Raw genomic sequence first — 22520 nt, forward strand, 5'->3', positions numbered from 1 at the left:
CAATCATAATCTCAACTTAAACATAAGTTTTTAGCATCAAAACATGTTTCAAGAATTTCTTTTTTTCCCAAATTCTTTCGAGAGAAAAAAAATGTTTAGATGCACTTTTCCTAATGATATATCAAAGAATAGAAAGTAAGGAGAATTACAATTTAATCTTTCAATATTACTATTACTTATAGATTAATTCCTACAATTTTTAAATAAATAGTCATTTCATTCATTTTTTATAATTTTTACCGTTAAAACAATACAAAAATATTATCATGCCCTCATATTCAGAAAACAAATTCTCCCCATCTTCAAAATCCCTAACACATTCTACTCACAGAGCCTCCTCACCATAAACAGCTAAACTCCTCACATCATTCCTTGTCCTCTGCTTCTTCTTTTAATAACTCACAAATCGCTCAATTTATTCACTTTCTTCTCAAAATCTCCAGAGACGCTTATCACCAAAACACTTACATGCTCCTGTTCTTTGCTGGCTTTTAGAAAAACTTCAAAATCATGGAAAAAATATTTTCTGAATGGCATTGAGTTGTGCTTTTATATGGAGAATTCTCTTAACCCGCTTTTGGTACCGCAAAATGCAACTGGTAATGTTTTTGGTGAGTTGGGAAAACTAAAAGGGCTCCTATATGGAAACTACGGTGAAACTTGGATTCAAGGCTGCATGTGTATTATAAATTGTTCTCGTTTTTAGCTTTAGACCGTCTTGCTTGAATTAGTGTGCCATTTAACTTGGGCTCTCTTTTTCTAGTTATCTGAAAGTTGGTTTCTTTTATTTTTATATTACTCTTTATTTCTGATTATACAATCTGAGGTTCATTTGCACTCTTTGAGACTATTTAGGAAATTCTCACCTTGAGGAGATAGAATCAAAGTTAAAGAATTAAAATTAAATAGAATTATTACAATGATCTATGCGTAAAGGATAAAATTTGATAAAGAAATATTTATCCATCTCACTATATAGATCATTTTATAAAATCAGATGATTTTCACTTTGTTTTCTGCTGCTTCAAACAAAGATATCATAATTTACATATCATAATTTACCAGTAGTGAGGATTAGAAATTTTTTCTATCATCTGACCATATTTTTAACAGAAAAATGAGTTAAAATTAGATGAACTAAAATATTAATGGAAGCAAAAGTTAAAAATGTTTTAATAAATTTTTAAAAATTAAAACTAACTTGCTGATAAATTAACTTATAAATCTATCTAAAAATTATTTTAAAAAGATTATTTAATTATTTTAAATATTTTTAATTAAAACACGTTCCAAAACGACTAAATACTATTGACGTGTCCAATTCGTCTATCTCTGTAACAACTATAACAATAATATCAAAATGAATAAACCTAATTTACATTGTGAGTTTAATTCATTTTAATGATCTTTAGTTATCAAATCCATAATACAAAATGTAGCTTATCCCTACAATTCAAGCAAGTCAGTAAAAGCAATACTCATATAGAATATGACAAAATCAACACAAATACTTCATGGATATACAGACACTTTTCAAGAACCATATCAAGCTAAACAAGGATACACTGTCTCCGTTGGACGGGGGAACTGCACAACACCAATCCACCAGCATCAGGAAGCAACATCCCTGACAGATACGAGCTACTTATGTTCTGAAACTGAATCAGAATATGCAGACATGAAAAGTGAAAAATAAATCTGCAGGTACCTTGAGGAAGAATACCAAGAAGTTCTTCCAGGCAACAAGAAGGAAACAAGGGCGGCAAACTAAAATTTCATTTTTTTTTATCTCTATTATCAACAAATACAAAGAATTTGTGAGGTTAATGTACAAAATTTTTTGCTTCTGACCCACCTCTAAAACACAAACCTCATGAATGATTGATGTACATCTTTGTTCTGGAAAGAATCATCTCTATAAAAACATGAACTATCATCAAACCCACTAGTAGCTTTTGCAAGCCTTTCGGTAATCCTCTTGTCATAACATACCATCTAATGTTTCTAGCATCTTCTCTTTCGAACAAGAATTTCAGAAAAGAAAGAGAAATCTGTACACTAAAAAGAAAAAGTTCATACAACTTCTTCCTCCATAACAACCCTTCTATCTTCTCTAGAAATCTGCTTCACAGTGATTCGGACAACATAACATAGATACTGCCTCAAAAGGATACTTCTCTCCAAGAGCAAACAGAGGCCATATCTATGAGTCAATCAATGTCTGGTACTTGGGATTCTTCAAACAAACATCCTCCAGAGATACAGTCCAGTCATCAAAACGAGCAGCCATCCCTCACCTTGGAGCTATTTGACACGAAATTCATGCCTGAAAACAGTCAGATTCTGAGTAAACCTGTCCCTGTTCTTTGAATCCAGGCTTCGAGTAACATCAGCCATCAGTTTGTCAAAACAAAGGGAAAGCCGTTGATGTTGATCCACTGGCTGCAACAGGATGCAGAGTGTCACTAAAGAATGACATTGCAAACAGCTAAACACAGAGAACAATCAATTTTAGGCACCCAAGTTGACCCACTCGTCGAATGCAACCTTCTATTTGCTCCTAAATGCATAACCTCTGATAATTGGCCCCAATACTTCAACATTGTTTTACATTCACACAACTTAACAGACCTAAGCTATCAGCATAATACTATTAGCAAATTCACAACAAAGACAACTCATGAATCATTCAGAATTATCCCCTTCTGGACCTACATATCACACAATGAAACGCACACGCATTAACTGGACACTACTGTGCAATTGCAGACAACACTTCTGTAACAAATATTTGGGAAGAAAAACTACCTGTGAAGTTAAAATTTGAGCTTTCAAGTCAGAGAATATCTGCAAGCAAAGGAGAATTTTTCTCACTTTACATGAAAAGTGAAACCCAGAAACCAAAGTATAGAAAAAAGAAAAAGATGATATACGCTTATCTAATCAAAACTAAAATGGATAGACCCTGAAAGATTACAAGCAAAGGTGACATGGTTAGTATATGGCTAAATTTATCAGGAAATGATAGGAAAAAAGTAGAAATCAAGACTCCATTTCTCTTGTGAAGAATATCCTGTTTGTGGAAAACACTTCCCAGTAAAAATTTTTTTGACAAATAACAATAACATTACTTTTCTGTTGTTTGCTTGTAACGAAGGAAAATAAAAGGTAATAATTTTTTCCTATTTGGAGTATACCGAAACGTTTCTTCACATGTGGTGGCTGGTAAACACATGGGTATGTGTAATATCATATATTTGCAAGTTTCTTCACATGTTAAGAAGTTTTATCGAAGTCCAAGAAACTACTTCCTCTTTTGAAAAAAGTTATTTTCCTTAAAAGTAAATTAGTTTTCTTTTGATCAGGAAAATATTTTTCTTTGATGTTCTAAGTGCACTAAACACTATATACTACCCCCAAAAAGTATGTTTCAGGAAGATATTTTCAATAAAACATAACAGCCCAAATTTTGGTGCTCTTCAACCAGTCTGAAATTGATTACTTGCTACTTCAAATGAAAATTGTCAACAAAATAAGAGAATGAGCATAATTTGAAGAAGGGAAGGGGCATGAATAATTACTTATAGTAACTTCCTTTCCATAATAATAGAACTTAACAGATCACCCTGACATGGATCCAGCCAATAAGCTGGTGGAATTTAATTAAGATTAAGGAAAATTTACTATTTAGTCCCTATAGTATGAGAAAACTCGTTAGTTGATCCTCTATTTTCAAAAATAGATTAAAACATCTTTAACATTTTAAAAAGTTTACTAATTAATCCCTCCGGTTACAAGTTAAGTATCATAAAAAGTCTAAAATGCCCTCAATACGGATGAAGTAATTAATAGACTTTTTACACATCCGAGGAACCAACTAATTAGTTTTTTCAAACCACAGGACTAAAGAGTAAAACACTTGACTGCTAAAGTTAACGGAGAGACTAACTAGTAGATTTTTTAAAACGTCAAGATCATTTTAGTGTTTTTCAAAATCGAAAAACCAACTAATGAGTCTTTCCATAATATAGGAACTAAATAGTAATTTTACCCAAGATTAATTTAGCAATTTGTTCAAAAATTGCAATTTAGTTCCATGTGCATAGATTCCCCAGTTCAGACGTACCTGCTCACTAATAAGAATTAAGCTAAGCATCGGTCTACTGAGACTCCATTGGTTGCCACAATCCTCAAATAGAACAATCTCAAACAGGGTCTTCAGTATCTGTAAATTTATAGAGATGGAATTACATGCACATATGTTTAGCAAGTATAAATCTCAAGAAAACTTCACTTGCCCACAAGTTCTAAACAAAAATCCAATTCTTTAAGATAGAATCTCAAATGATGAGAAACTCGCACATAATAAACTGGATCCAGAAAACAAAAAATTACAGAAATACTGAAAACAGAATGCATCAACTAAATGGTGGAAGTTGGTAACAGAAGAAAAGCAGCAAATTGAGTCCAACAATCTCTTCCATCAGAACTAACATTTCCCCCCTTTCAAATGGCATAGGAGGTAAACTTTGCAAAAAAGAATTATAAAAGCTTACTTCTGGAAATAAGTTGGGGCAATCTGCAATATGTCGAGCAAGATTAATTGCAGCAGGTGAAGTGGGTGCCTCCCCCATTGTGATGTTGTTGAAATAGAAAGCAGCCAAATTATCAACAGCAGATGCACACTGTCATGACGTTCAGATTTTTTAGCTTCAATTAAGACCAACAGAAGAAAATAAACATAACAAATTTAAGATACAACTAGGTGAGTTATTATGCTCAGGCAAGATGTTTAAACTATCTTTAATTTGAAAAGGATACATGCAGCTAGTTAAGAAGAATAACTGCCTTCTATAGCCTTAAGAGTGACATACCTGGGATGAGATATTTGTATCCAAACCTTTAAGACCAGATTCAAGAGAGCCAACTATATGCATGAAGGTGTTTGTGTCCAGATTCAATATAAAAACAATATGGCTGCTGAACAGAACCTCCAAGAATGCAAAATAAGCCCTTGTCAACTGGAAAAAAAGGAAGAAGATATAACTTGCCATTACAAGCTAAAGAACTGAACAATAATCACAATTTGAGAGGTTATATAAATCAGAAGATATTCATAGAATCTACAATGTAAAAACATTCATCCAACATGGGAGGAAAGAGTCAACCATACCAGGTTTTAAAAAACTATTAATAAGAGGAAAATGGAGGGGAGGGATCCTGAAGTTTGGCCCAATATATACTCTAGTCCTCATGTTCTCACAACCAAAAACTTAGTTCCTTGAACTTTATAAAAAAGAATTTTTATTGAAAAGAAATTATAGGATAAAAGGAGTTGTAGTTTTGATGCATAAAATGGTTGTTTAATTCAGATAATTACAAGATCAAACTGTTTGATTCTGAAAAAGACAGAAGTACATTGTAGAAAAAACATCAATTTTCTAAAACTTAAGGAGATCATACATCTAAAAATGGAAAATTAAAAAGAAATAATAGAAAGAGAATGAGATAATCCTAAAGGATATTATCCATTAAGTATCCCGACTAGCAGCCAAGAAGTCAATTATATACCTTCCGATATGCCAATATATCAGCTAGAGGAATTGATAGTGTCATCTTTAGAGCAATATCAAGTACATCAGCAAGGGCTCTATCACCATACAGTTCAAACACACCAAAGTTGACATAGTTTCCCGCAAGAGCTGCCAATATTCAGTAGTAGAAAATCAGCTTATATCATGCATTTGAAGAAAGAGTGAGAAGAAGAAGAACCTTAAATAAGAAAACAATGTTGTTCAAGGAATTTACAGGAAGTAAGATTTAAACACAGAACAAAAGAATACATGGCGACTCAAATTAACATCATCCCACAATGACCTACGCATGGCTTTCCCTAAAGAATAGGTAAGAATTGCTGACTGAAGACTATCCTTGTGTGATTGTCTCTACAGATTTGGCCAAAATCACCACCCTCCAAAAGTTCTGCTTATCAACTTCATTGAAAAACACAAGATTCTAGATCCTAAGCTACCTTCCACGAAGGAAGAGTAACCATCCTCCCCACATGTGCATCCATCTCTCCAATTTTATGAAATTATATCTAAAAATGAAAGGGTAGTTTACAGCCAAAACCCACAAGCTAGTCCCAATTTAAAGTTTGTGTAACAATTAAGTACTTGAGTTTCAAATCTGTTAAACAAATTGATCATTCTGTTCAAAACAAGATCAATTTACCATCAATTAATATTTTAATGACCAAATTACCCTTAAATTTGACCTACTGTCTGAGACTCCCTAATTCCATCATTAAAACCTGTTTTCACGCTTAACTTGTTCAATTTCTCTATCCAACCCAAACCTGCCAGCTTCGACACAATAACCCAGAGCTTGCTGTTGAGGCAAAGGCTGAGAAGGTGCCTTTCTTCTCTTTTATCTTTCTCCTGAGATGCCGTTGGCCCCATGGGAACCCTTTACTGGCAAACTCCCATCTACCTAGATCTATCTTTCTAAAGGGCAGAGGCTTGGGCTCACTAACTGCTGGAATGGACCAAGCTCGTTGTAACATGTCTCATAATTACTCAAATTTCAGATGCTGCTTGCCACGTCCAAGGAGAACTGAGCAGAGAGCCAATGGCTTGGCTAATAGAACCTCTAATGCAATGGCCATTGTCGAGCGCCACTACTGCTCTCTCGTGTCTTTTCATCATGTTGTATCTCCATCCTTTGTAATTTTCCACCAAAACTGCTTCTCATCATCTTGCTTTTGCTAATGTGCACTCTTCTAATCATGGCAACCATTATCGATCATGCGGTCCCAAATTGCCTGATACTCTAAAACCATTCAATCTCGAAGGAGCAAACAGCAATGATTCAGAATCTGATCTGAAAAGAGCTGCAACCAGAAGAAGTGCGAGGCTAGGCGCGCCATTCATTGGGGCACAGAGCTGGCTTCTTTCTACACCCCTCCATTTTACGATCAAATACCACTTCAGGATTTGTTTTTTGCATGTGTATGGCTTCTTAACCTATTCGGATGTGATTTTAGTTGTAAAAGACAAATTAGAAGGACAAAAGAGAGGATTGTGAAGGAGAAGATAATCCATGGATTTACACACATTACAGCTATGCTGTGAACTCCAATGAGAGGAACAGAAACAAAGTTTGACCCTAGGGAGTGACAATGGGAGAAACCAAAACACAAATTAGCTATTAAGAATAATTTTGTCATTAAAAGATTAACTGACCCTAAATTACTCTTGTTTTTAAGAGAAAGACCAATTTGCTTAACGGATTTGAAACTTAAGGATTTAATTGTTACACAAACTTTACATGAGGACTAACTTATGGATTTTGCTAAAACTCAGAACTTGGCTGTAAAGTACCCAGAAAGAAAATACCCCGTCCTACAAGGGAACATCTTCTGCACATGCCTACTAAAAAACTATCAACTGGCCTCCATTAGTTTTCATAGCGACCCTATTCCCCAACTTGCAGAGACCCTTCATTTAATAATAAATCATCGGGGAAAAAACCTCTGGAAAGGGATGCCATGTACATGAGAAGTAACTAATAAGTACCACTAAAACGGGTGAAATCATAAAAATAAACCTACTACATTCCCCATATTCCAAAGCAAAAGAATCCTTGTGGATCCGTTGTGCATTGCTTGACTTAAATGAAAATTCTACCCGTTTGTAAATCAAATCAATATTTCTTTTGCAAAACAAGGTTCAATAGAAGAACTACATCCAAAAGATTATAGAAACAAGGTAAAAGCAGGATACAGATATGCATCATGTATCCTTCAAGATTACAAGTAAACATAACGTTAACAATGTAAAATCATTTGTTACATTAATAAGAAAAAAAATGCATACACATTTTGTGTTCATTGTACATGCAGGATTCATCAACAGAAAGGACCTCAAAAAAATTTCTCAAACCCATAGTTTTCCTTAGATCTCAATATCAAAATGAAAAAGAAGGGAAAATCTCATTTTTAGCAGCTGCCATTGAAGCCACAAATTTACAAAAGTAAATGGAGATTAATGAACCAACCTCTAGAGAGAATAGTTAAACAAATCCATATTCCCTTGTATTTGTAGGCATATATATCAGCAGCATTTGGAAGAGCTAAGATCCTGGTGCCATAGGCTACAATAAGTTTACTGACCTCCCGGAAAAGAAGAATGCCATTAGGAGAAGAAGAATCAAAAGTTAAACGTTGGGCTTTATTTAACACAAATTCAGCCATGAATTTCAACAATGGTGTAGTAACCTGCAGTGTTAAAGCCACACAATTGAAATCCATGAGTTTATTTCTCAATATAAAAAGTCACTGAAATCAAATGCTAATTGCTGAATGACATTTAAATTAACAAAAATCTGAAAAAAGAACAAATCTCTGAATTGCAAAAAACAAATGCACTTCAACAATAAAGTACTTCATCACCTCAAATATAAGAGAATGGGGACCATCTAAAACCAAAATCACGTAGAAAAAACTAGGCTTATACAATTAACAATCTAAGAGACTGGAAAACGCCAGTGACAGCCATATAAAAACTGCAGGCGTTCTAAATTACAACATATTGCTTCATAAAGCTTGTTATCCTAATTTACTACTCAAGACAACAATATAATTTTCACCCTCAAAAGCTCACTTTAGACATTTCGGAGTGCAGAATCAGTGTTTGAAATAACATACTAGCAAAATACAGAATATATTTTTTAGCCTAAAAATAATCTCATTGAGCAAGTTGACCAAGAGATGGTTTAACCACTCACAACAACAACAACATGGATGTTTATTGAATCAACAAAAGAAAAGCCCGTAGGTAAGGGACATGTCACAAACTATATTAGAAATCTATATATAAAATTCTTTAAAGGCCAAATGAGGTTTGCATGTTCAATGTTAGATAAAACATGGTTTCGAACATCTTAATGTAGGATTTTTACAACAATAACTCCATACCTCTGGTGTATCTGCCCAATGTGAGATGCCTCTTAACAGAAGTGGCAAATGAGCAGGGTACAGCCAATCAAATAAAAGCCCATAAGTTCTGCGACTGAACAATATTGAAGAATAATAAGAAGATGATTTTAGATTTCATCACAAACTAACAATCTCAAACATCTAAAATATAGTTACCTATTTGTAGCCATAGCAATTCCTCTAAGATCCCTCATCAACCCAATTACAGCGTACTTCACCACATCAGTTCGAAACATTGAATCAGGTGTTGATTCCAAACTGATAAAAACCTAAGATACAGTGAAAAATATATCAAAGATTAAGTTCAACCGATGAGGACAATATAGAAACAATTCATAAACAAAACGTCTAACCACAAACTTCAAATACATGATGATGATGATGCAGGTAAATGAAATATGATGTAAAGATCTGTACAACTACAAGTGCGCTTCAATAGAAGCCCACTTATGAAGCCCACACAATCAATAAGCGCAAAAATTAGGTGTCATGAGAGTGCTTAAGTAGAGGAAAAGCAAATCTTGAGGACTGAGGTCACACGAGAGAGAGAGAGAGAGAGAGAGAGAGAGAGAGTACTTGCAAAAGTGGTTCCATTGAAGACTTGAATTTCACTGGGCTGTCATCCATAAATATTAACCAACCGATAGTGTAATAGAATGTTGTTCTGCTACGCGTGCATCTATATTCTTCTAGAAAAGGAAAGTGCTCCCTCTAAAAATTAAAGAAAAACAATAAATAGTTATTGATAAATTCCTTTTTAAAAAAAAGTTAAAAGCATATATAAAATAGGAATGTTTTAGAACTGAAATTACAGTATGGTTAGCGACTATAAATTTAATAGCATCCAACTTGAGTAGCAACTTCCCAGTCATATAGCTGTAAAACAGAAATAACAAATATAAAAGTTGTGACAATCAACCAACAAATGTTGAGATGAATACACTAATTTTTCTAAATAAAATAAGTAGATGGATTTTTTTTAGCTAAATAAAAAGGAAGGAATACTAACCCAGATGCCAACTCCAAAAATAAATTTAATGTGTGATCAATGACTTCCTCACTCTGGAATAACCACAAATGAAATAGACATTAGTGGCCACAAATTGAATGGTAAACAAAAAACAAATCGTGAACAAAAAAGTCACCTGTGTGTAACACTTCAGATTAGTAGCAATCTTCCCAACAATCACATTTAATAACACCAGATGATCATGTAGTCCAAGAAGCTCAGACAACCGCGAATATAACTGCTGCAATAGAAAGCGAAAATGCTTGAGGATATTAGAATAAATAACACATACACAGAAGTCTGAGAAACATCATCACCTTGGATGAGTGCACAGCCTGATCGCCCACATAAGACTTTCGAAAATGCTGAAAGAAGGTGAGAATTGCTCGATCAAGTCTTTGCTTACTCCGTTTGCCATATCTCTGTTACATATCAATATGAGAAAATCAATTATAAATGCCCTGCCAAAAAATGTTACAAAGAAATTGATATAGTTCAATTCACACATGATAATTCCAAAGATGCTTCAACATGGAAAATGAAGAAGAGGACAAAGAAAGAAGGAATTTGAAGACTAGGAAACAGCAATTTTTTAGCTACTGTAATTATATCCAAACAAAGAATCATCCTTCGCATTGAACCAAAGGAACACAAGCATAAGAGCAAGTTTGACAGTCTATGGTATATAGAACCCCACGTTAACATAAGCAATTCTCTCTCATCAGATATCTTCTTTTTGGGTACAAGAAGAGAGCATTAAAGCTTGAACCTTCCATCTGACCATCTCTAACCAAACCATCCTTGAACCTCCATATCTAACCAAACAATCACCCTATCCACCTAGCTAGGCCCTAAACACCAGACAATTTTGATAAAACCTTAAAGCAAAAAACTGAACACTTTCCTGGCTCTGAAAAACAAAAGCTCCATTGCTCCAGCGGAGCTTCACAACACTTCTGTCACACCTCACAAATTCTCAAATATATATATATGAGATAATCACCTTTCAGTTAGATTTAGATTTAGCTTGTAAACAAATTATTAGCGATAAAAATTGTTTCTGATCCAACTCAATCTGTTAATGCACTATCAATCAAATAACAGAAACTGGACTGGGAAATTGGTGAGAAACACAAAGGATTCGTCCAAACAACTTCACCTGCACATCACAGCAGACTACTCTTGATCACATACCTGGCTATGTAGTCCACTGTCAGTGACATTTATTAACTGCAAAACACGAGCTGAAAGTTCTGCATCAAGCATTTCTTGTGACTCCGCACTGCATTAAGAAATGTAACAAACACATAAATAGTTGTCAAAGTGCAGATTGATGCAGCTCCTGATAGTAAATGAGAATTTGTAGAAAATAAAATACAAAATTACCTACAGCCAGTCGATTGTTTGATTTTAAGAATAGCTGCAATAACATGAACAATCCAAGCAAGCTTTGCCTCAATAACAGAGAGTTCATCCCCGTCAGTGGTCTGCACACTTGCTTTTTCCTACGTAAGCCATTTAAAAATAATGAAGTAATGATTTGAATTAACTTGCCATTAATTCCAAAAGTGTCAACATTCAAAAGCACACTAATTCATCCCAAACTACCATACCGTGTATGATTGCAGAATAGGCTCCACTGTGTTTATTAAATATAATCCACTGCTTTCATACTGCCAAAAAAAATCATACAGCGAGTAAACTTAACAAAATACGAAAATTTATACACTCGGTTACATCAAGAATTCATTGTTTATACAGTTCAGTAACAAAAATGTGACCATTATGGAACTCAAACCCAGAATTTCCAGGCTAGGAAACCAGTAAAAAGCACATAAAATATACGGCAGATGAACCTGGAATCTACAAAGATAAGGAAAGCAATCTAGCTGATCCTGAAGGAGTTCAACATTGTCTAATGGATCGTCAGAGAGATCATCTGGGAATCCAGACTACAGACACAAAAGGAGCAAATTAAAATGCAACTTTTAATGGAGCACAAAACAATCACAACCAATAAAGAAGAGAACATACCTGCACAGAGTTAAACCTCGACGTAATAAAGCCTTCAGTAATTTTGGGCACAAATTCATCAAGCAAGCTTGGTGCATCACCTTTCAAATATGGTACTGATGTCACTAATCTGGACCATAGCCCTAAAAGGTAGTATACACTACTGCTGGCCCACTGATAAAATATAAACTTAATCAGCAATTTATTTCTCAAAATGCATCATCAAACATAAAGGTAAGGTCAAGGCTCCACACAAAAAAATTAGAATCTATGAAATTAAGAACTATTTATTATCATATATAAAACAAGACTACACATGATTATCCATTAAATTATCGGGAAAGAAGTCGTAACACCAGTCAACCTGCCAAGATTGCAAAGACTTTAAAGTGAACTCTGCTACTAATTGTATCCAATCACCATAGCCTTCTACATTCACAAGCTCCGACAACTGCAACACAATTTTACATGTTGCGAACATCAAGAGTCATGCTTATGGATTTGTTAAAGTTAAAATAATAGAAGAGAAAAGAAAATAACACAAAAAGATTTACATGGTTCAGCCACGAGAGCTTACATCCACAAACACAAAACCTCAAACGACTACATTTTTATTAAATTGGATTGTTTTCTCATAATATAAAAGCTTCCCCCATTTATAATAGAGGATCCAAGACATATATGGTATGATATCATAAATTAAGGAATTCTTCAACTATAATAGGAATATATCAAATCTCCTATTTTAAGAATATACATACATAAATTATTCTATTTATTCAAGAATACAAATCCTATATTAAATAGGAATAACTTTCCATAACATTCCCATCTCATCAATACACCCCCTTAATGACATTCTATGTAGAAGCCAAAAAATTCCTCATAGCAACTTACAACCAGTAACTCATGAGCATATTTAAAAACACTTGCAACAAAGGCACTCGCACGAAGTACCAAAATACAAAAGAATCCTTAGAATTGCACTTTCATGTTGGCAAGAAAACATCAACACAAAATAACTCATAGGATTGAACAAACCACACTAATGGAATACAAATATAGGCGTGAACAATGCCCATAAACAGTAGCAATAAATAGTGCCTATGAACAATACACATAAACAGTTGATGAACAGTACCGATGAACAATGCCCAAGACTCAAAGATTTAAAAGCACTAATACCATGTTAAAGTTAAAATAATAGAAGAGAAAAGAAAATAACAAAAAAATTTACATGATTCAGCTACGATAACCTACGTTCATGGACACAAAAACTCAAAGGACTACATCTTTATTGAATTGCATTATTTTTTGATAAAATAAAAGTTTTCCTATTTATAACAGAGGATCCAAGACATATATGGTATGATAACATAAATTAAAGGATTCTCCAACTGTAATAGGAATATATCAAATTCCCAATTTTAGGAATATACAGATATATATTATTCTATTTATCTAGGAATGCAGATCCTATATAATAACTTTCCATAATACTCCACCTTGATTGTAGCATGGAATCTCATCAATTCTAACAGATTTAAAGGAAAAAAATGTAGAATATCATACTAATTTCATGAATAAGAGTCAAAAAATAACAAAGTACAAATTGTCGACCTCACCAAATTGATATGATAATAAAAAAAATTATATTTTCTTGGCAAAGATTTTACAAGAATATGACATCACAAAACTACAACATTGCAGGAATGGAATTCAAAAGAAAGGGCATAGACACCGAAAAAAAAAAAAAAAGCTCCAACAGACAAATCCTAAATGTGAGGAGGGGAAGAAAAATAAAAGGATGATTTAAATTTCCACATATCAACCGTTAATATAAACTTGTCCAAACAAATGTATGAAAAACACTATTTAGTGAATATCCTAAGAGATTGAACAAGGGAAGAATTCATGTCTGTGGACACAAAAGTTCATGCAATTCCAAATAATGAATACCTATTTTGGCTAAACAGCAAAATTAATCAGATTGGTCACCATGACACATATGCATACACATAACGCATCACTCAATAAAATTTTGTTTGTTGTACACAACATTGAAGCAGTTTAACCATGAGAACGCATGAACATAACAAAACCATACAACATAATGCTGCTGTTGTCAAATCCAAACATATATATAGGTCAACAAGCTTGCACATGGAGAGTCATAAAAGTATACAACAGTTACCTGATAATTCACTCTGAAACGTCCAAGAAGACGGCAATACTCATGGTAATTATCACGATCAGCAAGACCTGGTTCCCAGTAAGCCAAATGAATATAGGCAGATAGACACATATATGGACACACTAAGCAATTTGAACAGATTTTTAATGGCTAGATTGAGATCATCATGTAAGGACCTAATGCCACATGCTATAAGAGCAGCATTCAAGAGTCAAGACACTATGCAACTCCAAAGTTAACACATGAATTCAAGCAAACAGAAAGAACACACATCCCATTCTTCACCACATTATCTCCTTCTCCTCTCCACTCCCCCAAATCAGCAAAATTTTACATAATTCATCAAGAACTGTACAAGCAAACTAATAGTGAAATTGATTGCGAATATATAATCTTGGTTAAAACTTGTTCTGGACGGGAAAAAGAAGAATGAAAACAAGGGAAAAAAATATACACAAGGATAAACAGTTAGTTGAATCTCAGGCAAGAGAAATTATAAAATAAACCCCACACCTGATTTCACAATATTTAAGCTGCTTTTTAGTAACATTAATATGAAAAAGGTAACAAGCGAACAGCACCTTGTCCTGTTTGTAGGATTTCTTTGGTTCCTGTCATTAAATGTGCCAAAAACTTAGAACGAGCAGCATCATTTGTGAACAAAGAACGACGTACAGATGCTAGCCGGACTAAACACTCCAATGCCTGGAAAGTAATGTACCAAAAATCCTTTAAAAATGAGAAAAACCAATTATGCATAAATGTTATTTCACAATCTAGAGTAACTTGGAGTGAGAATCATCTATGAAATTACATTCATTCAACAAAATTTCTAACACAAGCACCCTGGTGGCTATGAGAAATTTTGGGATACCCAGCCAGCATGAATCATAAGACGAGCAAGATTGAAACTGACCTCCTTCGAAAGAGGAGATGTTGTAATAGCATAGTAATCAAAGAATATCTGCAACGTTGATGGATCCTCTAAAACCGGCCTCCAAGATGATGGAATCTGTAGAATTTCCAACATGCTTACGCACAAATTAGAGAATCAAAACGCAAAGACAGTATTCAGTCAGAGGAAATTGGATGAGGGATTTTGAAGAATCCATGGATTCGTATAGAACAAATTGTTTGCTTGAGAAAAAAGTAAGATAAAATTCACAGATTTTTCAAAATCTATCAACTAATCACTCAAATGTGGGTTTCAAAATTTTCAATGTATCCTTTTTTATTTTAGAAATACCCTTCAATTCCATGTATTGTACCAACAATTCAAACAAGTGAGATAACAAAAATCCATGGAATTAAAATAAGAATAAATTTTTTATAAAAAAAAAATGTAAAACTCCTTCATCTCGAATTCCTAGGAATTTTTTTAGAAGTCTGCAATCCAATCATGTCCAAACATCTTTTGAAGATCAGCAAATAATTAAAAGTTATAACCGAAGCATATACATACATATATATATATATATATATATATATATATATATAAAGTAGGCAATCATTACCTGAACAGTACCAAATTCCTCCGAACTTTCATCAATTGATGTCCCGACAAAATCAAAAGATAAGCATTTAAGAGCAAGAGAAAGTGCCAACTCTTGCAATCTACTTGCAACTGTACACAAAATAAAAATATCAGAAAAAAATCACTAAAAAGGACAAATCAGAAAGTCAATAGAAGAAATAGGTCCACACGGTTTTTTTTTTTTGGGCGGGTGGGGGGGGTTGGGATGTGCTGGAGGTAGGGGGAGAAGAGAGGAATACAATGTGAAACCATCAAACCGTTACCATCATTTTTCAATTGGCGAAGCGAGGTTAAAGATATCTGGAATATCTGATAAAGTGACTGATCCCTAAAGGAGCAGGCTACCCTTCGATGATGCGTTGAAGGCAACCCTGTATTGGGCTGAGAATTTAAGCATCAAAGATATACATGTCTAAGTTAGTAAACAGATATTACTGATAACAGTCAAGACAGTAGTTCAGCAATAGCAGCAGCAATGATGGAAGTTATAAAAGAGAGTATAAGAAAATTCATATTCGATGATTGAAATTTTAGCTGCATTGCATATGGGTTAATGGTGAATGAAAATCCATAAACATTACCGTCCAGGAGGGACATTCATCAATATATAAAGTCTGACTAAATTGTTCATTGCAATTTTATACAACTGGTTAGCATGCTACAAAAGGAGAACTACAATAAGCAGAAATTATTGGACATGTTCATTATGACTATGCAAGAGTCCACCACACATCTGCCTTTAGTGGAAAAAAATCAGAATTGTTAATATTCGTATACACTACACTATCGATATTTTAGGTATATTCCCATGCATTATAATATACAACAGGTTTCTTTTCCGGAGTGTATATATTTATTTCCTGATGCAGGTTGAGAAAGTTCAATACATGTAATAAACTAACCTGATTCATCTCAGAGACAAGTTGATTCAATATCTTCAAACCAATAGCATAGTGATCAGATGTCGCCTGCTTAATGAGAAACACAAGAACAATAAAGAAAAGAATTTTATAATCAACAACTTCCTCCAATGCTAACAAACCAACAAATGACAAAATGACTAGTTAATCACAGCTAACTGCATCTGTTCCATATGCCAGCAGCCTAGACATCCCTTCTTTTCTCCTCAACATTCCCATTCCCTTAAAGAACCTCCTTATAATTTCATTTCTGTAAATGAACGACTAAGCACTCGGATTCCAAAGTAGTTTTCAGAAAGTTAAGAAGTTCAGACTATAAATTGATGGAAAAGCAAATAGTTACTAGGGACAATGCATACAGCAAAAATTGCAAAATGAAATTACTTACGATTGAATCAGTTGCCAGTCTCGAAGTAAAGACATTATCAATGAAAAAAACTAGTAAAGACAAAAGCAAAGAATCATGTAATACATACTCGTGACAAAAGCTAACCTGACTCAAGAAGTTTGTAGACTCCTTAACCACTTCTCTAAATCTATCATCATCAAACCATCCAAACTTGGTGACTCGACACAAAAGCTGGATTAGAGATGCGATAACAAAGGGCTGCAACTCAGGTCCTCTGGTAGCGAGATAGTTAACAAGATAATAACGAATATCTAGACGGAGCTGTAGCGAGAGGCTATGCTCGGTAACTTGCTTTAGCAGACTAGAACTAGCGAGCATCAATGCATAAGGCGTCAATGCATTATCAAGAATGTACTGGCATTGAGAGATGTAATCGGTGTTCATCGAGAAGCATTTCAGAGTGTTCTCCGCGTGAGCTCTCTCCGCCGAATCCTGAGAATTATACAGCCTCTCACACAATGCTTCTAGTTGAGCTAAGCTCTCCATCGACTCTTCCTTCAAAGAACCTGAAAACAACCACACACTTTACCATTAGATAAAAACAAGAAACAAATAGCGTGATCGAAACGAATAATCTGAACAAGTAAAGTCTGGTTCATTTGACCAAAAGAAAAAACAATCGAATGCTAACAAATACAAATTAACAGCAAAATTTTTAGGGTTTTAAAGCATCAATAAAAAAAAAACACCCCAAACAAAATCGCCATAATGCAGAATCCCTTCCGTGCGATTACAGCCGGAAAATATTATGCTAAAATCACGTATTCCTCCAGAAAACAAAAGGTAAATGATCGAATAAAACGAAACTGAAGTTGGAAATCAAATAAATTTTCACTGGCTCGCATCAGTAGAAGCTCACTTCCAGAAAAGGGACAAACAAACAGAGATAGACATAGAGGTATAGAAAGCGAAAACGATTACCTTTGGATCTGAGATCTAAAACTGAAGATTAATCAACTAAATTGAGAAGGAAATAGAAAACATCGAAGAGAGAATCGATTGATTTCTTTTGTTATCTTTATTAATAATTATTATTATTATTATTAACAGTGAGCGGGGGAGTCTACAATGGCGAGCAAATGCTTATGTTTTTGTTCTTTATGTTTTCCACTGGTCGGTGAAATCTCGGTATGGTTCGAGAGTACGTTTCATCTTTCCTTTGTAGCCGTTGATCAACTCGCTAATTTTTGTTAGATGCTCCCACGTATCATTTTAGAATTACATCTTCGCACATTTGTTTTGGTCCCAGAAAAAATGTGGGCCATAGTTGAAATGGTTAATTACATCAAAGCCATGAGGTGACGTGTATTTAGGGTTTGCCATAGAATACGCCCATCATTAGTCTCTAAATATGTTTTTAAAAAATTACTCCCTAAATTATTTTTTAGTTGATAATCAAAATTGAAAGATGAATTTAATATATCCAACTATGTTTGTTGGGCATATTTTATTTTTTTCGATTTACAGATTAGTGAATTTTCTTTATTCTTCTTTGATTTATTATTATTGGTATCCTCCACTTTTAACAATTTTAAAATTTAACAATAATGTGATGTGGAAAAATAATCTGCTTTTATGGTTTTGGGTTGTCATAAATAATGTTAGTTCAATAGTGCATAGGTTAGCCATAAAGATGTGGTGTTCTTCTTTTTTTTATGGTGAGAGATGAATTTTATTAGCATAAGTTTCTTTTGCAGTTAAAAATTAATTTTCTTTAATTTATAAAATGGGTTATGTTGTATTATACAATTTAATTATAAATTTTGATGGCTATTACCTTTTAGAAATTATTGAAGCAATAGCAACTGTATAATCTCTATGGTTCAATGTTTCGGTTATCAATTTTTCTAATATATCACAAATAACTAGTGTTTTCGTGGATATTATTGTGAGATTGTCTTCCAATAACTTTTGCAGTTTTTCTAATATATCACAAACAATTAGTATTTTCATGGATATTATTGTGAGATTGTCTTCCAATAACTTTTGCTTTCGAATTCGCAATTGTTTTTATTGGAAAACTTCATTGCATTGTTGTACTTATAATTTCCTTACTGCATTTTGCATACATGTAATATAATTTCCATTGAAGTTAAAAAAAAAATATATATATATATATATATATATATATAATTATCAATTAAATTAAACTAAGATAATGCTAAATTACTTAAAAATTATCAATTTATTCTACCGTTATTCATGACTAAAAAATAAAAATATAGTATAAAAAAATTGTAATATTTTGCTAAATTCTAGCGTCGAAATTCCAACTATTCAATGGAGTATATGTTGAAATCTAAAATCTTGAACTCATAATTTTTAGAAGAGTAAAATAAAGTTTCTATAAAATGTATTTAAAGCTTTTGGAAACATATTTAAAAAAATGATTTTCAAATTACCAAGATTCAGCCGCTGAAACTTCAAGTTCGACGTTGAATATGGTTTCTCTAGCTACCTATAAGAGGGGCTCTACCCGAAATAGAGAGAACTTTCTCTCCATTTCAAGTATAGATGGTTTTCCTATCCCTCTCCTTCACAAATCTTATTTTAAGCAGTTTTTAATGAGTTTGACTTTCTGTTTTGAAGATTTGAATTTGAATTTCAAGTTTTAGTTGTGGAATCTTCAGAGCTCATCCCTCCTCCTAAATCTCTCTCTTGTTGCTGTAATTTTGTGTTCTTCAAGAGGTAAGCATATTTTCTTATAAACTTATTATTTTTGAGCTCTTTATGATTGCATGTAGCTTGAATTCTGGTGTTAGAATGCATGCAAAGGTTAGGTATTTTCTTCTTTTACATTTGAATCTTAAATGTCTATATTATGAATGGGTTGCATGTTAATATTTGGATGTTTTATATAATGCATGCTTAAGATTAGGTTAGTTTTAAGTGTTCTTGGTGTGTTGAGTTGTAAATGATTGTTTTAAGTTTCTCCATGTATATTTGGAAGTGTTTTGGTGGTTGTGGTTTAAGGTAGAATCGGGTTCTGGCTTGTAGAAAAACTCAAGTTTGGCCGTCGAAGCAAGGTTCGGTCGCTAAACATGTCTGTGGAGGCAGCCTTTTGGCCTCCTAGCCTGTCTACGAAGGTTTAACCTTCGAATCTGTGAGGGGACTTTAGACCACTGAACCTGCCGCCAAAAGTACCATGTCCAGCATTTTTCAGCTTGTTTTTTACGTGTGTTCTCGTATGTTCTTAAAAATTTATTGTGATAGTTTTTAGAGTTACAAAAATTATGTTTAGTCCCTTATTTAAGTTTATCTGTGTATGATCGGACTCGAGAGACCGTAAAGACTTGTAGTGAGATAACTTATTCAGGGTTAGGTGTGCGTCAGTCAGAGTTGAGTAGAACTAAACTAAATTATTATTTTAAAGAAAGTAAATATTTTAAGCATACTCATGCATTTAAATTCATAAATATGATGTATTGCATAATTTATTGTTGTTGTGGATTGATGTTGGATGATACACTGCCCTCGAGTATATTATGACAGATATAGAAAGATCAAGGCTTGCCCATTGTACGCCCCTTACTCATTTTATACTCCTGACACTATGGATATGCTATGTTATGTTTACGAGGAAGTCCTGAAGAGCACCCCTCGTGAACTGGACACTATTGGAATATGTAGAGGGTTATTAGTTACAAGTCCATCTTAATGTGAATTGTTTGTGTTGTAATGCATTCATATGATTATATGTTTTCTTAAACTGTTTTTATATCTTAATGTAAATTGTTTGTGTTGTGATACATTAATACGATTATATATTTTCTTAAACTGCTTTTATTTATATTTCTGCTCACTATACTCTTCTAATTTATCCCTTTCTCCTAATCCCACATTTGCAGGATCAGAGTTAGTCGGGAGGTCAGTATAATTATTTGGTATAGTCCTGATGTAATAGTATAACTATGGACATGCAATAACTTGTGGATTAGAATTATACTTTGTCCGAATTTTCTTTATAATCCCAGTCTTATGATCTTTTATGTAAAAAATTTTAAGTATCAATTATGTTTGAACCAAAATTATATTTTTAATTATGATGGATACACAGATCGAATTTTAGTTCATGAGATATAAATATTTTTTTTATATTTGTGTGATCATGTGATTATATAAGATATAACAGGTTATACAGTAGGTTTGTTATGGGTTCCAGTAACTTTAAATTAATCTAAACCACTACTGTCAGTAGTGGTTCGATTGCCGAGTAATTGTTATATAAAAGCATTATAAAAATTTTAGAAAATCATTAAAATTATAACATTTGAACGACAAGGTTACGGTACGAGTTGAAAATGTGAAAAGCATGCCTTAAGGACCTATTTATAATGCAGAAAAATGCATGCCTCATGAGAAGGATGAAAAACAATGAAATTATTAAAAAATAAACACAATAAGTGTTATACTTTAAAGGCTTCATAAATAACAATTATTTTATTATATTAAAAGAATAATTAAAATTAAAAAAAAAAAAGAAGAAAAGAATCATGCATGCTGTAAAATTAGTCCACGGTACAAATTATGAATAACTAAATTTAATTGAACATTAAAAATCAATACATTTTAAGTGAAACAGTAATATAAAATTATTAATTCTGCTTACAATCTATACTATAATACCTTTTACTAAAATATACCTTTAACAGTGAATATTAAATAATAACAAAATATTTTTATTCTTATTTATATTTGTAATTCTTATTTATAATATTAAAATTTAACAATAAAATATATCTTTTAATTATAACAAGGTAATTAATTTTATTCACTTTAGTTCATTTATTTATTTATAATAATTTAATTAATTAATATATCTTATTATTTTTATTTGCAATCTTATGTAACTTTAATTTGGTGCAGCATAGTAAAGTGGAACAGTGATTGAAAGATATATATGCATAGAATAAGGTTTCCATATATGCTTGTGAAATCAGTAATTCAAAAAACGAGCATTACTATAATCTTTGCTTATTTTATTTATATATGGTTGAATATATGATAATTGGGAATAGGAGGTATTCTTTTATTGGGAGTATGTGTAATTACAAGTTTAAGTTTCTTTTTTTTTTATAAAATATAATGATGGATAACGGATTTAGAGAGGCTGATGGGATACCGTCCCTCTTGAAATTATAATTTTTAAATAGAAATGTGATGAATATAAATAATTTTTAAATGAGCTGATGATAAAAAAATTTTGTATTTTTAATTTTGTTATAATTATGTTTTACATTTTTTAATTAAAATTTAATATTTTAAAATTATTTATATTATTAAAAAATTAATAAAATTATTACGTGACTTGCTAAATCAACGTTATAGTATCATACCACGCTATCAAAATTTAAGATTAATCATAAAAAACCTCTATATTTTATTGTTGTTGCAATTCAATCTTATATTTTTAGTTTTTACCAATTAAACTTTATTTTTTTAA

General features: G+C 32.7%; 1 protein-coding gene across 2 annotated transcripts; it reads right to left on the reverse strand.

Moving 5' to 3' along the window:
* Positions 1 to 1762: 1762 nt before the first annotated feature.
* LOC110612706 (exportin-7) lies at positions 1763 to 18155 on the reverse strand. Of its 2 annotated transcripts, none has more exons than XM_043955804.1 (28): positions 17999 to 18155; positions 17162 to 17583; positions 16651 to 16716; positions 16012 to 16129; positions 15729 to 15838; positions 15131 to 15226; positions 14796 to 14919; positions 14215 to 14282; positions 12385 to 12471; positions 12042 to 12194; positions 11864 to 11959; positions 11621 to 11680; positions 11394 to 11512; positions 11202 to 11289; positions 10325 to 10429; positions 10144 to 10245; positions 10008 to 10060; positions 9811 to 9874; positions 9575 to 9709; positions 9155 to 9267; positions 8978 to 9071; positions 8059 to 8278; positions 5572 to 5702; positions 4875 to 5021; positions 4557 to 4685; positions 4127 to 4225; positions 2809 to 2847; positions 1763 to 2442 (listed from the first exon to the last, which is right to left on the reverse strand). In XM_043955804.1, exons 2-28 carry the CDS (start codon positions 17561 to 17563, stop codon positions 2305 to 2307), a joined length of 3156 nt encoding a protein of 1051 aa, XP_043811739.1. In that variant the 5' UTR covers positions 17564 to 17583; positions 17999 to 18155; the 3' UTR covers positions 1763 to 2304. The 2 variants fall into 2 exon arrangements, with proteins under 2 accessions (XP_043811739.1, XP_043811738.1); XM_043955803.1 differs by having other exon boundaries at positions 10144 to 10248.
* Positions 18156 to 22520: the final 4365 nt, after the last annotated feature.

The sequence above is a fragment of the Manihot esculenta genome, chromosome 4 (assembly GCF_001659605.2).
Source record: "Manihot esculenta cultivar AM560-2 chromosome 4, M.esculenta_v8, whole genome shotgun sequence".
Lineage (NCBI taxonomy): Eukaryota > Viridiplantae > Streptophyta > Magnoliopsida > Malpighiales > Euphorbiaceae > Manihot > Manihot esculenta.